The following is a 17,160-nucleotide window of genomic DNA, read 5'->3' as shown; positions in this document are numbered from 1 at the left end:
TGAGAAGTTGTTTTGCTACCCTACTGACAGATGTCAGAGAGTGTGACTTCTGGCATTTTAAAGACTTTTGCCTTTCCTGAAGTAGCAATAAAGTTCCATTAAATTCACCCAAATAGAATTGTTATGAGCTATTTATGAGCCCCATGCCTGTAAAATGATGTTGATATTGTATTAGTGCTATGAAAATTGCCATGATCATCAATATTTTTTTGTAACTTTTAGGAGCAACATTCCTAAAGTGCTCTTTCACAGGACAATGGCTTTTGTGGTGAAGCTGTCCCATTTTTGCTCCATGCCACACCACTGCTTGTACCCTCAAGAGTTCCTTGTGCACTCATGGCTCCAGATTCACTTTTGCCTGACAAAATTGTTAGCTGCAATTTAAAAGTGAGTTTCTACCTGCCAGATGTCCCTGACCATATACTCTTGTCCCTTCTGTGCCAATAAGAACATTCATGCAGGATTTGCTGGGTTAGCAAGGTGAGAAATCTATCATTTTATGCAATTACATCTCAATCAACAGCTACCACATCCAGTATAGCATCTATTAACACTAAGGACTGTATCTTTGATATTGACTTTGGTAATGAAATTGGCAGGAGCTGAGAGAAGCCAGCCATACTACCCTGCCTGCGTGCAGAAGTGTGTGTGTGTGTGTATATGCAAAAAGGGCAAGAGGGCAAAAGTTATCTAACAGGAGTTTAAAAGGAGCTTTGGAAAAGTCAAACAGGCCTCAAAACAGAGACCACCCAGTCAAAGTAATAGAGAAAATGAAAAAGATAGGAATGTAAAAATGCACTTCATTCTACATTTGTGCATCTCTTGTCCTGCCAAGTGGAGTTATACTATCTTGGAGTCCTCTACAAATCCTGAATAGCAGCAATGTATACATTTATACATTTATCATGTGTCTTCAGTGACTTGAACTGTAAACACAAAGTGACCACAGTGGTTGTGTTCTGGAAATAATAGGAAGACCTCAGTGAGGAACAGTCATAGTTCATCACTAGCTGTGGGGGCTTAAGGCAGTATCTGGATTTCCATTAAGGGATTGCAATGAGCAGTCTGTTCAAAAGAAACATGCCAGAAAAGTCAAGGGAATTAAAAACTAAGAGATTTGACTGAGATCCATAAAACATAGACAATTGACCCCCAGGGTCAAATTATAATCCAAATGCTGGATTATAATACAGCAGTTAGAGGAGCTGTCAAAAAAGGGAACTCAGCCAAGTTTGCAGCACTTATGGTCTTTGTCAAAACTTGTATTGCTGATGTACTTACTCAAAAGGCATTTTTCTAATGCCATCATTCTTATGATTTATTAGATTTACCTTTGGCTTGTCATGATCTATGTCATGGCCATGTCATAATCCCATAGACAACATTGTGTTGATCAGCTGATGTGAAGGTATTGCTCAGTAATTTATGCATCATTCTCTAGATTTTCTCTCCTAGAGACTGACTTCAGCTGAGATCAGGATGCAGTCAAGGGTACCGTTTCTTTGTCTGATGGTGAATAGTTGTAATTTTTGTTCAGTTGTTTGGGTAACTTTTATTTCATCTGTAAACCAGAACACCTTTCAGAGACTTTTTGCCAGCAGGACATAGGCAGTCATTGCTTGAAGAAAAAGGGTAGCAGGACTGACACATATCATTATAATGTGTTACTTTTGTCCTGCTTCTACTTTTCTTTTCTGGCAAAAATATTCCTCCTTGCTGCTATATTGTTATTGTAATGGTAATGATAAGAGTAATCTTCTATATTACAGATCTCATCAGCATACTAATGAGTATATGCAAAGGAAGATAAGCTTTATACCTCAGCCAGAGAGACACCTCAGTCACTGAGGTGACGCAGTCAGTCAGCCACAAGCAGATATTAATTCTCCTGGCTCCACAACCTGAACAATTTGTTTCTTTCTTTTAGGTGAAATTTGGGCCCTCATTGAGTGAGTGAGCACTGCTATTGACCTTGCTGGGAATGTGGCCACCTAGTTTAGACAACCACTTCCTTAGAGAAGTCCTATATTCTGTAGTGTTCTAGAGCCAAATATATTTAGACTAAACCCTATTGGTTTTGCTGACGCAATACTTCTCTTGACATCAATGGTTGGGTTTTTTTAGCAGGAGATGAACAGGAAGATTTCATGAGTTTCGTATGCATTAAAGTGCATAGTGTACTGCTAGTGTTATCTTTTTAGTGAGTTTTAACAAACAGGAGTTTTACAGCTCCTCAACCAGGTGGCTGATTCAGCATCACATATATTATAACCACTACTGCTGACTGTGAGGCACAACAATAAATCCTCAAGTGAGATAGCATGAGCTAACTGAAAACTTCAGCACTGTACATTCTTCTGGACCTTCAAGGGACACAGACAGGTTTCTCTACATGACTACGGGTTGTTGTCGGGGTGACCTTTGGGCAAATCACTGAGTCATACCTGAATTTGCAAAATGGGGTCAGCACTGTCTTTGTGCTTTTGAAAAATTGAAGGAATGGGTTGATTTCTTCTGGTGAAAAATATCTACAACATTAACCTCTCAGAAAATAATACATTAAAAAAATCCAGCTCTAACTGACCCAAGGACACAGAACATTTTTCCTGTGCTTCTGCCTATCAGCTGAATTTTCTGTCCCAACCATGGCACAAAAAGACATCAAAATACTGGAGAAAACTGATGAATAATTTCATGGCAGAGAACCAGTGAAGAACATAAGGCAGTGGTGGATTTCTTTTGGGGTACACTGTGTGCAGTGGAGAGCCCAACAGGGCCAAGTTCTACTCACCTGATCCTCAATAGTGGCTGCAGCATAGAGGGCTATTATAATTTTTACAGGGATGGCATAGTTATTATTACAACCAGCTTCCTGCAGATACTCTTCTTCACAGCATCTGAAAGCATCAGGACTTGTCAACTGTATGCAAAGTAACATTGTCAAATTCTTTTTATCTATTACACTGTAAAAAATACAACTAATTATAGGCACTTGTTATTCCCTCCCTGACGTCACTTCATAATCTTTCCTGTCCCTCTGTCCTCTGTGCATATTGATCCAAGCTCTGCATTGGTCTATCCTTCCTTCCTTTCTTCCTTCCTTCCTTTCTATTCTTCTTTTAATGTATTTTTACATTTTCTTTCCCCTTCATCACAAAAATTCCCCTTTTCTACCCTCATTTGCCTATGACAACACCCATAGCAAGGGCTATTCCTCTTTCTCTGTATTTGAGAAAACATTTTCTTTATGTGCTGCTCTGTCACTACTCTTTCACCACAGGGTAGGGAAATACCAGTTCCAGTCACGTCTTTGAGCCCAGTCAACCTATTCAACCACTGGGTTTTATTCTTACCTAGCCTTTTGCAGAGCAGATTCAGATTACTACTACAAACCCTTATTGTCTTTGTCTTCAAAAAGTATATGTACCTCCAAGCATTTGAAAGTACAACAGCATTTATTAGCTTGGGGTATGTGGACAGCAAGTGGTCTTCCACCAATCACACACTCCTTGCTGTGCAGGCTAAACCTTGCTCCTGCCTGTCGTTCACCAAATGGGTGTTTTGTGAACACTTTCACCAGCTGCATAGCAATAACAGTTGTCTGACAGTTTTGTTGTCTGGGGGGGAAGCTCACAAAACCAAAAACCAACATAATAAGGAACTGACATAAGAAATTAACAGAAAACACCATGTATCAGACATGTCTTTACTGAGAGCTGTAATTTTCCCTTTGGTAAGGAAACTTACAGTGGAGTAAATTACACACACTACACAGACTGTCTACCATTGATACACATAATCTGATAACTGAAAGTACCTTCTGACAGTTACAGATCACAAACTCCCCATTGTTTTATCCCACAATGTACATTCAACTGACTCAATAGGATGTTTACTGGTGGGCAAGCAGACTGGCAAGAATATCACGTCAAATCCCACCATTGTGACACGTAGAAACCGTGGCAATTCAGCTGAGTTTTAGACGGTGATCTCATTGCACTCACATTTGCATTTTTGTTTAAAAAAATCTGTTCTGGGGAAAAATCTACCCTGCAAATATTATTCATATCAGAAAAAAGAGAGGATTTTTTTTCATAGCTTCATCTAATAATCCTGAAAGATGAACAAAAGATAAGCCCTTTTTTCAGTTGTGGGAGGTTAAAAAGTGCTCCCTTGATTATTTCTTCCCATTTTTTCCAGAAGAACAAATGCATAGACAAACACGTGCTGTTTCAAAACCCTATTGGTTGCTGTCAGCCCAATGTTTTACACTAGCTAGAAGCATTCTGGCTCATGAAAGAAATTCTTGAAAAAATGCACACCCATGAAGAAGCATCTGAAAACAGAATTAGTTGCTTCAAAAGAAAGTGCATGTACTGACTGATAGAGGGAATTCTTTGTGGCTCCTTGTATGTTTGTGGAATAACTTGTTGGACAAGACTTGGCAATGGTCGTGACTTATCTGACACTTGTGTTTCAGATGTTGGAGTCTTTCTGACTTCAAGGCGTGCCTTCATTCTGTCAACTTATTCACCAGGTTAACAGGATTTGAAATGTTGCTCAAACAGCTAACAACATCCAACTTACAGATGGGAGGGGATCTTTCTAATAATAGGATTTTCTTGACATGCTTAAATATTAATTGGTTACACCTGTGATGACTTCGGGCCTTTTTATCTCCACATTCTATCATGGAGAAGGGAGATCCTGGCTCCTGGAAGTTCAGTCAGAAGTAAAGGACATCTAGAACGAGATAACATCAATGTAATATGGTGGAGGAGAAAGAGAAACTAAGGGAAACAAGGTGTCTGAAAATACTTGACACCCTGCTTCCTGACTAGGCAAGGGTAGAAAAAAAAGCACTACACAGGCTGTTCAGGAAAGCTGGTCTTTTATGTAGAGGATCCATGTAAGGAAGTAAACAAAATTTAATAGAAAAATTAAATAGAAAAATATCCTATCACTCTCTCCATCATGCTAAGATTTCAGGAGGGGGGCTCTGGTCATGTAATTTTTTCTTGAGATAAATTACTCAAACTAAAAGAACAAAAACATTTAGAAGCTCAGTGCTCCCCCTTGGGCATAAAGGCAAAGGTTATTTGATTCACTTGCAGTTCTTTTCAGGAAGAGCTTTCAGAAGAGCAATGAATGATCCACACACCATCAGACAAATGGAAACAGACTTTCAATTGCATATGCAAGGTGCTCTTGTTTTCACAGTTAATACCATGATGGGACCCTTATCTTCTTACATAACAGCTGTGTGCTGCTAGTCATCTTCTTTCCATGGCATCCTACTTTTATCTGTGTACCTTTGGAAAAGAAATCCCTCTGTCGCACCTCAGCACTTGAGACGGAACATGCCATGGCTGCAGCACGAGAGTGGGGCACATAGCCAGGCTCCTGCGGGTGTTTGGCCCATACCATCAACAGCAGCACTGCCACAGGGCCCTGTCCAGGCTGTCCAGGGAGCAAAGCCACTGCTGCCATGGAGCGGGTCCCACTATGGCCCCAGCTGCCAAAGCCACATCTCCTACACTCCAGAGTAAGAGGCAGCTCTGCTGACTTATCACTCTCTCCAACTGCCTGGAGTTGTAGCCAGGTGTGGGGTGGCCTCTTCTCCCAGGGAACCAGCAACACAAGGACATGGTCTTAAGCTGTGCCAGGGTAGGTTTAAGTAGGACATTAGGAAGAATTTCTTCACAGAAAAGGTCATTAGATATTGAGATGGGCTGCCCAGGGAGGCGATGAAGTCACCCGTGTTTAAGGAAAGACTGGATATGGCACTTAGTGCCATGGTCTAGTTGTCATAGTGGTGTTCGGTCAGATGTTGGACTCGATGATCTCAGAAGTCTTTTCCAGCCCAATTCTGTGATTCTGTGCTCTGGAGCTGCGAGGAGACCTCAGATGATCACCTCTGTGTCAGTAAATGCACAGCCGAAAAAAGACACCTCCTCATTTTGACACACTTCTACAGCTACTGCTATTAGCTTATGCAATAGAGATGCCATTTATTTTTCCTTCCTAGATGTGCTCATAACTAAAGCATTGATTTCATTAAATAAATACAGCTATTCGGCCTCAGGAAGTGAACCCTCTTGCTCATCATCAACCCAAAATCTTTTATTTATTCCCCTCAGTGCCACTCGTGCCAGGCCGGCCTGCGCTAGGCCGGAACCAAAGCCTGGGGAGCGCGTTTCCGCCGGAGCCGGTCCGTGCCGGGGCGCTGCGGCCGGAGAGGGCCGCAGCCATGGCCGCCGTGGCCGACACGGCCGCGCCGCAGCCGCCCACCGCCCCCGGGCCGGGGCTCCCGGCCGCCCCCGGCACCAACCCGCTGTCCCGCAAGCTCAACAAGATCCTGGAGACGCGCCTGGACAACGACAAGGTGGGTCGGGCGGCGGCTGAGGGACGGGGCGGGGGCCGGATGAGCCGTCAGGGGCCGCGGGCCCCGACAGGCTCCGCGGCGGGGGGCGAGTCCCGCCGTACCCTCAGTTCCGCTGCGGAGCTGCGGGCGGCTGCTTGCAGCATTAATTACGTATAGCATTGGTTCTCGCTTCTCCAGCGACATGCCACGCTCCTGTTTCATCCCCTCTGATCGTAGGGAGGTTTGTATCGCTTGCCTCGGAGGGCACTTCTCAAGTTTTTTGCTGTTTAAATGTTTTCTAGCTGTGAATAGGACATTCCTTTACAGAAAGTAATCTTACTGTTTAAAGCTACTCTAAAATAGCAGACAAAGTTGTCTGTTAGAAGAAGAAAGGCTCAGCAATTATTTCGGTTGTTTGCCACCTGATCCACAGCGTGTTTAGGTAGTTTTTCCTCTAAAACCATTTATTACATTAGTTTTATTTTTAATAAGACCATGAACTTGGGATGGTTACAGACTATTTAACGTGCTTCTTTGTAACTGTGTCCAAAGTTAAGATTTTTTTTTTCTTAATATATTCTAGGAAATGCTGGAAGCACTCAAGGCTCTCTCGACCTTTTTTGTGGAAAACAGTTTGCGCACCCGAAGAAACTTGCGTGGAGACATTGAACGACGGAGCTTGGCCATAAACGAAGAATTTGTGCACATATTCAAGCAAGTTAAAGAGGTAGCATTTTTGCAGCATGGCTAGCTATCTTGCAAGAGTACTGCTATGTAATTTAAAGTGGGAGGGAGTGAAGACCTGCTGGAAGGCAGGAGGGCTCTGCAGAGGGATCTGGATAGACTTGAGAGATGGGCTGATTCCAATGGGATGAAGTTCAATAAAGCCAAGTGCCGGGTCCTGCACTTTGGCCACAACAACCCCCTGCAGTGCTACAGGCTGGGCACAGAGTGGCTGGAGAGCAGCCAGGCAGAAAGGGACCTGGGGGTACTAATTGACAGGAAGCTCAACATGAGCCAACAGTGTGCCCAGGTGGCCAAGAAGGCCAATGGGATCTTGTCCTGTATCAAAAACAGCGTGGCCAGCAGGACCAGGGAAGTGATCCTTCCCCTGTACTCTGTGTTGGTGAGGCCACACCTTGAGTATTGTGTTCAGTTCTGGGCCCCTCAGTTCAGAAAGGATACTGAGGTGCTGGAGCGGGTCCAGAGAAGAGCAACAAGGCTGGTGAAGGGACTGGAGCATAAGTCCTTTGGGGAGAGGCTGAGGGAGCTGGGGTTGTTTAGCCTGGAGAAGAGGAGGCTCAGAGGTGACCTCATCACCGTCTATAACTACCTGAAGGGAAGTTCTAGCCAGGTGGGGGTTGGTCTCTTCTCTCAGGCACTCAGCAATAGGACAAGGGGACACGGGCTTAAGCTCCGCCAGGGGAAATTTAAGTTGGATATCAGGAGAAAATTCTTTACAGAGAGAGTGATCAGGCATTGGAATGGGCTGCCCAGAGAGGTGGTGGATTCACCATCCCTGGAGATTTTTAAACGCAGATTGGACGTGGCACTGAGTGCCATGATCTAGTAAATGGACTGGATTTGTGTGGGAGGTGTGTCTGGATGCACAGGGGATGTGCCAGGGCAAGGGGCCCGAGGGGACATGCGCAGTCACATATAACTCTATTGGCTGAAGAAGTCACGTGGTACACAGGGATATAAGAGCGGGAATTTTGAATAAAGCTCTCTTGGACCACACCACCGCACGAGGAGCGTCTTTCATTCCTTGTTATACAAGGACCCCTGCTACAGATTTGGACCAAGGGTTGGACTCGATGATCTCGGAGGTCTTTTCCAACCCAATCGATTCTATGATTCTGTGGAAAAATAAAGAAAAAAGGATTAAGAGAGATTTTGAGTGTCCAGGACAATTATACTTTTAGAGTAAAAGCGATACATCATTTGTTTCATTTAGTGAAAATGTTATGCAGAGGGATGTTATGTTTCGAACAGATAAAAAAGTCCCAAGAGAATGTTGATCTTTAGTGGTGCGTTCTTGGCATTGACTAACAGGGAACCTAGAGTGACTATGTTCCTTGTTACTTGGGCAGCTAATTTGGTGGGATGGAGCTGGGCCTGGACATGACATTTCTGACTTTAAACACAGTTACTGTTGTTTGAACTTATTTAGGAACTTGAGAGTATAAACGAAGATGTGCAAGCAATGAGCAGCTGCTGTGAAGACATGTCCAGTCGTTTGAAGGTAATATACAAATAGATGTGCTTTAACTGATGAGGTGGGACTACTTTCTTTTAAACGGATAACCAATTTTTTTGGGAGATTAACAGCAACACTGAGATGTTTCCATAGTATGCATATTATGCTACTTCAGGATATTAATATGCTTCATTTTCCTTGTTCAGAATATTTGTCAAGGAAGTTTAATTTTTGATTTTAATTTTAATTTCTTCCAAATTGCAATTCAAAATGCAGCAATATACTTACTTTGAGAATAGCAATGTGATATCCATTTGTATGTGAGTGGAGAGGAAATATTCTATTAGATTGGATGTGTGTGAAATTAAAGGGTTAATTTGTTTATTTGCTTTTAAAATGCCTTTTGCATTGACTGCATCTATTGAGTTATGTGTTCATATAAATACCTCAATTACATTTATAAGAAAGTATCTTGTAATTGAAAGAGGGAAACAAGTCTGCTGTGCATCTTCAATGTATTGGTTTTGTTTCATAACATTGTCTCAGAATGCTGATACACAACAAAACCAATTCTGTTTTCCTTTAATCCTGAATCCATAATAATCTGGATGGGGGGAAAATTTGTGTTCTATAATACATTACTAAATCTGGTTTGGTTTTAGTGTACAAGTTCAATATTCAATGCAGTGATGAGTATAAAAGGTTTATGGATGCTGAAGTGTAGATGTTTTGTCAAACTAATTATGTTCTTAATAGAGCACGTAAGTTATAATATGTGAATAAGAGTCTTTCACTAAAAAATCCTGTGAAAACAGTTGTGTTTTCCTCTCCATATGTGTGTGTGTGGATATTAGATGTCCTTCTACTTAGATAAACAGGTTTCATAGTCATTGTACAAATGCTTGTAGCTTGATGAACTTGTATCAAAAAATGTGAGACTACAGTGTAGCAACTGCAGTACTTAATTTTCAGTTTTGGAAGGAAGTGGGTAATGCACCTCGGAGGTCTCAGATCTCTTTGAACACTGTTAACGTGGATGTGTTCCCTAGCGCAGTTCAGGAGCTGTTAGACTAAACTCTTAGATGTGGAAATGAGTCAAGTGTCCATGCAGATATTTGCTCTTTTCTGTCTTTAGATCATGAAGTGTAACTATCCTCTCTGATTTTTGTCTTTCCCAGAGCACAGCCACCCTGCAGAGATTTCTTTTTCTGTTGAAGTCAGTAGGTAGTTTTGTTCTGTGCCCCACAGGAGGTTCCCTCTAGAGCCTTGTAGAACTCATAACTTGTCTTGATTCAATCCATGTTTTCTTTGTCTGTATGAATGTAAAGCAAGTTCATAAGCTCACAAATTTGCACTCAGTTGTGAAATACTCTGGTACTTTGTAATAGGACACAAAGACTTGCAGGCATGTGCTTAAGCTGAATAAGAAGACATAAATGAGCTAAGTAGAGCAAATAGAAGATATAAAGAGGAGGATATTTGGCATATAAGGCAGAAAAGTGTGCTAAGAAAAGCAGAACAAATATAAAGACACGAAAGGGAATATATTTTGATAAGCCAGAAAGCTTTTTATCTTTGTTATTTTTTAAGTTTATAATACCATCTGATTCAAATAACCATATACTGTCAAATCTGATTTTTGGACAGTGGCTGAAAGGGAGAGAAGGAGGCAAGTGCTGAAATGGAATAAAGTGGGACTGAAGGATAATGAAAGTTTTAGTTATATACTGAGGTGGGGAGGAAGAGAAAAATAGGTTTTTTTGGATATACAAGAAACATCAAATACCAACTTTCTGATTTTTCTGTCATGTCTGACTCATTTCTGACACTTACGTTGTTTGGTTAGATATAAGCTCTTACATTTCGTACATAAAATAATGATAATATCTGGCATGTATTTGAATGCATGTAAATATAAATTGGCTTCCTGATATATCTAGCTAGATCCAGAAAAACCACTTTTTCATCCTTTCTGCTGTCCTACTATTAGCATTATTGTTGGTAATCAGTACTTCTGTCCAGAAAATACTGGAAAGGAAGCAAATTTGTTTGTTTGTTTGTTTTTTTATTAAAATATGCAGCTCTGAAGAAAGTGATGGCAGAAACCAGTCTGGAATTAGTAGATTCCTGTACTGAATAGTTCAGGTCTAGTCTTTTGTTGTAATGGTCAAAAGGTTTAAGTTATGAATTTATTAAACTGCCTAAATATTATTGTTTATATAAGATATAAAGAGCTTAAAGATATCTTAAGTTATTTTGGAACTACTAAATGTTCAATAAATTCTATTGAACTTTTTATGAAGTTTGTGTGTTAGTTTCCTTTAGAAAATTCAGTGTGCTTTTGTTAGCCCTCTCAGGAGTTTTAAGACTGGCATCTTCATTTCAGCAAATACTGTAATTTGGACCTAATACAATATTGAAATTATTCACACAGAATATCTTTATAGCCATTTCCACCTCTTCACTTGCAATATTATTCTATGCTGATTGCATTTTGATTGCAGGAATTTTTTTTGTAAAATCATCTTATTTTACTGCCTAGGGGATCATTGGGGGCATCCAGTGGGAAGCCAACAATTCCAAATGTCTTTTATCTTTTTGGTGGGCAGTAAGTTTCAGAACTCTTTAACTTCGTTTGCAGCAATCTCTTTAGTTATGCAACTGCTATCTGATGCAGAATTGTTTCTGCATGAATTCCCTTGCTTTGTCATTACTGAATATTTAGGACTATGATGAACTTCATAATCTTAAAACTGTAGAATCATTTATGTTGAAAAATATTTATAAGGTCAGCAAGTCCAATCATTAACCCAGCACTGCCAAGTCCACCAGTAAACCATGTCCCAAAATGCCACATCTACACATCTTTTAAATACCTTCAGGGATGGTGACTCAACCACATCCCTGGGCAGCCTGTTCCAATGCCCGACCGCATTTTCGGTGAAGAAATTTTTCTTAATCATTTTTCTTGGTCCTTACAGCTCTGTAAGCTGCTTGGACTGTAGAGCTGATCTTGCTTAGACTAGCAGAGCTGTTTTCTTCATCTTGTCTGAAAAGTCTGGACGGGCACTGCTACTGGGCAGTTTAGCATCCAAAGGAATTTTTTTCATTTTTCATTTTGTAAGAGCAAACAATTTACAGTTGATGAACAAACAAAATAAGCAGAACTATTTCTAATACTTGCAGTGTTTCTCTATTTTGAATATAAATGTATATAAACATGAAAATGTATATGGATAAGGATAATAATTTATTTTTTCCTGCCTGAAATAGGGAGAGTTAATGAATACTTGTTTAAAGAAGGCCTTTTGTTTCAAACAGTGCACTCTTTAAATTGCTTATAGTTGGAAAGTTTCAAAAGTATTACAGATTTTAAAGATGGTGTAATACATTTGATGTGTTTGTATTTTTCACATGCTTCATATTTCTAATTGTATTCTAGGCAGCAAAGGAACAAACCCAGGACTTGATTGTAAAAACCACAAAACTCCAGGCAGAAAAGTATGTATACCACCTTATTTATTTGATGGAATTTTCTTCTAGATGTGATCCTGCCACTTCTATATTTGAGTAATGACTTTGGGGTTTTTTTTAACACTATCTGTGTTTGGAGCTCAGTTGGAATAAAAATATTGCATTCTGAGTTTATTGCTAGAGGATCCAAAAAGGTAAGAATGTGTGTTATCGCTTATTTCAATAAAAATTGGCTTTTTAGGGAAAAGAATCAGTTACAGTGACACAGCATGCTAGATGTGGATGTGCTTTACCTACTGTCAGTTGATAATGTAAATTATATTGTGTTGTAGCAGATATGGACCAACTCAATGTCTCATCAGTTTGACAGGCTTCTTGTTTTTAATGCTTCATATCCAGTGGAAATCATTCTCTGGTTCAGGGATTGTATGAGGGAACGAGAAGCTGAATTCTAACCTACTCTGCCATATTTAAAGCTAACTGTAAAATACAGAAGTGCTGTTTAATGAGCCTAACACAGGTCACTTTTTCCCTTGGTTCTCCAGCCTCCTGTGGAAAAAAAGATTTGTATTTTGCTCTTTTCAGTACTTTTATTCATGGGAACGGGGATAATGGCCTATGACAGATGCAAGTAGTCTTTATTGTTTTTATGGCTAGGATATGTGGTTTTACAGCTTTACATTTTCTCAGTGTAGAAGAATGAATCTCCTTGTTTTATGAGCTTTCTTATGAAAATTATATAGTTTTCTGGAAGTTATAAATAATTATTTTCAGTAATAAGTTTGTAGTAGAAATTACAAGTTTGGATAGCTCTCAGCGGGCTTTCAGAATCAGTAGGTTCATCTCGTGGACTTCGATAGAAAGTAGTTTATGTCCTGTGGAAGTCTGAATGTGAAGTTGGAGTCTAATCTGTAAACATTTTGAAGGTTGAATGTAGAATAACTGCATAAAATGCAATGCTGGTTCATATAAAGTGAAGGATTTGGTAGAGGCACAATTTATGCAAGTGAGCAGAAGTAAAGTGTTTGAAAATTTGTCATTTTGAATGTGAGTATATAATGTAATAGGACAGAGAAGTGGTCGTATATTTTACAGTCTCAAGAAAAGGAAATGCTTTGATGCCTTGTTCAGAAGGAGAATGGAAGATGTCAAGACCAATCCCAAGTGGTGTATGTCTAATTGGCCTTAAGTTCCATTAAAGGAGATTATACAGGCAGTACAGCAGCATTTCCACAATATAGTCCTTACTCACACAATCATTTACTTAAAAGACTTCCTGCTAATTCCTTTAAAAGACAGAACATCCCCCTAGTGTGAAGAGGGGAAAAAAGTTTAGGAAGTAGCCTGTCCTTCTAAGGGTCTCTGTGACCTCAGAGTGTATATGTAGGAATAAGTGTATCATGAAGTACCCATGAGCAGAAGCCAAGAAGTACTTGTGATTCTACAGTCTGATGGTTTTGGAAAATTCGTAGTGCCATTTACTATCAAAGTAAACTTTTTTCCCTGTCTAAACTTACAAAAAATTTAGTTAAAAGCTACAGTGTGAGGGCTGCTTTGTTCCTTTTGGGACCTTTTAATCATCTTTTATTTTAACTTGTTAATTAACTGCTTGTTCTGATGCATCCCATTGGTTCACATCAGGCATGTGAAGAGGCATCTGCTACCAAATGTTAGGGGTTTCTTAAGAGCTGAAATCTTGCCTACAGTCAGAAAAAATACAGGTCTTAAGTTCCTGATTCCTTCAACTTAACAGGTGACATTTTTTAAGCCAACAAAGGAGTAAATGTTGAAACTGTAAGGGCATGGCTTCTCTGTCTCCTAAGGGTTGTCCTAAGATGCTATCTGATTGAAATATAGATATGAAAGCTGGACCTGTTCTATTATCGTCTTCTATTATGCTTAGCATTTATCTGATTACTTTAGCTTTTCCTTTTTTCCTTAAAACTGAGACTTATCACAACTTAATAGAACCATGTAGCATGAAATAAAGTAGTCCAAGACATCCAACCCATCTCTCCATTACATAAGGTTAATTTATTGCTGTTCAGTAACCTAGAGTCTTGAATAGAATGTTCATTTTAATGTATTTCATAACAAACTTCTACAGTAAAGAGAAACTGAGGTAGTTAATTTAGACAGTTTCTGGGAATTGTCAAAAATCTACTTCGATTTTGTTATCTTCACTAGATTTCTGTACGTTGTTTGCTTTCAGGTTGCCTTGGATTTTTTATGTATAGTAGGAGGCGATTAGTTTGTTTTCAGACAACCTCTGCTGTTTTAGAAGATGTGGGTTTGTTTAATTGCTATTGCTAGTAAGCTGATATAAAAAGGATGTTGGTCCTCGAAGTGAGATTTTAATAATAGCTTTGTCTGACTTGTTGGTTCTCTTGTTGTAACTGACTTTAGTTCTTTTCTTTCTTGGTATGAAGCTGAAAACTTACTTGCAATAGTAAGCTACTTCACCTTGCATTGGGAACAAGTGTTCCAGAGTTCAGTAGTTCCCAAACCAGAGAAATAACTGTTCAGTTCCAAAATACTGTATGCAGAATGCCAGTAGCCTGGCTTCGTTGTAATTCTGCCAACCACTTAATGGTAAGATATGCATGATTGTTTTTGAGGTTAGCCACAATTGTGAATGTAACAGTTGAGGAGAGAGACTAGAAGGTAATAGGTACAATATTAATTCTTATAAAATTAAGTAAGGACAATTATATGAGTGTATGTATGTGCTCAGGGGGATCACTGAAAATAAGTCTGCAGAAATAGAAAAAGTGGTGAGAGCTAGAAGTAGTTTTCTGGATGTAAAGACCATAATACTCTGAAAACTATTATGAAAAAATGAGAATGGAAATGGCTTGGACAGATATTTTTGAGTCAGGCTGATGGTTCAGAGCTTTCATTGAGATTATGCACTTGAACACCTTTACACCTTCTCTTATTTTGCTACCTTCTCTTAATTGTGTTCTTAAACACAAAATTTGTGTTTCAGAGCAAAACTTGTGTTTTAATGTCAGAATCCTTGTTAGTTATGTTGATTCAAAAAAAACCGGTTTATGTAGCAGTGGGATTGTTTCACTTTTTAAAAATATGTTAAGTATGAATCCCAGACAGGAATGTAACACTGTTTACTTCAATTTGTTTTAATTGAATTCCACTCAGACTTGTTCTTTACTTAAATTCAACAAATGCTGTTCTTGGAATTAATGATTTGACTGTCTCCTCTGTGCTCAATACAAGGTCAGAAGTCTTAAGAAAAATATTTCATAGTGGACATCTGCTTCAGTAGTGCTGCACCATTGATCTCTCATGCTTATCTGTTGGTGATGCCTTTTTCCTTTTCTAAGAAATATATTTTTTTGTCGTAGTCACTTTGGACATGATGCAGGAAGTTCAGCACTATTAGTGGCAGGTTAGAGAGGTTTGATTTTATCAGCATATGCTAAGAAAAGTGGTGATCTGGTGGTTTGCATTGATGAGATGTATTTCATGTGCTGACCTTTTGAAACTTGTAATTACATTTATTCCCGTGAATAAGCTCCATGACAAAAAGCAGTGATTGCCTAAACTTAATCATAATTGGATGTGTGGGGGAGGGTGAAGACTTGAAATTCTGAGGTTGATTTTCTTTCCTGATTTGTACCAAGTTAAAGCATGTGTTACAAGGTGTAACAGAGGAATAAAACCAGCTAGAATGGATCTGAAAATAAAAAAACCCAAAACCTAATTTGTCACATTCTAGCCGTGACTAGCAGAGAAAGTGCAAAACCTTATCTTTTTCCAGCTTTTCTACCTGGCAACCATGTACTCTGTTGAGACATGAGGTACTCTTGGTCAGTATGAAATGGGATGTGGTCTTACAAGTCAAGAAACATTCATCAGAAGTGCCGAATCAGTTACACGATACCATTTCTGACTCATGTTTGTCTAATCTGCTCTTGGAAGAAAAGCCCAGGAACAGAAGAGCCCATGGTCTACACTGGAAGTTGATTTTGATTCTTTATTGTTTTCCTACTCTGATTTAGTTCTCCTTTTGCTGCAGGTTAAGCTCATTTGTTCTGATCGTATTCCAGGTGGATGTAGAGAACAGTGTTTTAATTTTATGCCTTTGGCAACATTTTTGAATTTGATGGCAAATTTGAAGCCAGACTAAGCAGGCCCGATTCAAGTGGTGTTATATCAGATTTCATAAAAGACAAGCTGAAGAAGAAATCAGTCTGTTTGATATGGGAGTATCAATTAGCTCATCTCTACAAAATGGAAAAGAATCTGTTCATTGGAAATGCACTCCTTTTTAATTTAGTCTCTGTACACAACTTAGAAACCATATCTTGTATCTTAACCGTTGCTGAACACTGATTTACCTAATAAGTGTATGTGTCTACTATCTATCTATCTATCTATCTATCTATCTATCTATCTATCTATCTATCTCACATGATTGCTGCGAAGTTCTGCAAAGTTCTGAATATGAATTATTTGTCCAGACTGTTCTGTAGATACATACCCATCATAGGAAACCTAATCGGTATGAAAGTAGAAAATTACTGAATTCCGTGAATTTATTTACAGTATATAAGCTTTTTTATTCTAGTGTTTAGTAATCTGTTTGGTGAGATTTGAATCATTTTGGTGCAGATGTGTTGCTTAACTTTGGATTTAGTCTTTTTGATTTTTCCCTATTTATTCTTTGAGCAGAATGTATTAGATGAGAGGACGGTAGCATTGCAGGCTATCTCTCTTTAGGATCGGGATTACAGGTGGGAGAAGGTCAAGTCCACATTCCTGCTACCACCTGTTATTTGCATGTTGACCGTGATAAACTCATCAACGGTTCAACACATGACTAGTGCATTATTTTTACATTTTGTATGTGTTGCTATTTGTGGAACACTTTCTCCAAAAGCTCATTCTTTCCAGTAAAAGCCTTTCCATGATTTTCAATCTAATTCTTGGATATAAATTGACTGTTTTCTCATATTGTCCTTTATCTTAATTAGAGCTTCCTTCATCTCCTGTGTTAAATTAGGTTTTCTGTTCCCATGATCATCCTGCTAGCTCTGGTGTAATAGGAGTCCATTGTTCTTGAACACAGATGATCAGGATTGTGATCTGTTTTCCAGAT

General features: G+C 39.2%; 1 protein-coding gene across 2 annotated transcripts in view; it reads left to right on the top strand.

The window, feature by feature from the left end:
- The first annotated feature begins 6,160 nt into the window (after window positions 1-6,160).
- The window catches only part of COG6 (component of oligomeric golgi complex 6), a 54,570-nt gene continuing 43,570 nt past the window's right edge, over window positions 6,161-17,160 (top strand). Inside the window, exons 1-4 of one of the 2 annotated variants that reach the window (XM_064645804.1) lie at window positions 6,161-6,385; window positions 6,948-7,091; window positions 8,538-8,609; window positions 12,007-12,065. In XM_064645804.1, the coding sequence (XP_064501874.1) occupies window positions 6,251-6,385; window positions 6,948-7,091; window positions 8,538-8,609; window positions 12,007-12,065 (410 nt within the window). In that variant the 5' untranslated portion in view covers window positions 6,161-6,250. Of the gene's footprint in view, window positions 6,386-6,472; window positions 6,606-6,947; window positions 7,092-8,537; window positions 8,610-12,006; window positions 12,066-17,160 lie in introns of those variants that run through there. The other variant, XM_064645805.1, reaches the window with a different exon arrangement.

This window comes from Pseudopipra pipra, chromosome 2 (genome assembly GCF_036250125.1).
Source record: "Pseudopipra pipra isolate bDixPip1 chromosome 2, bDixPip1.hap1, whole genome shotgun sequence".
Taxonomy (NCBI): Eukaryota; Metazoa; Chordata; class Aves; order Passeriformes; family Pipridae; genus Pseudopipra; species Pseudopipra pipra.
The sequence above is the reverse complement of the archived record's forward strand: the minus strand, read 5'-3'. Positions and strand labels throughout refer to the sequence as shown.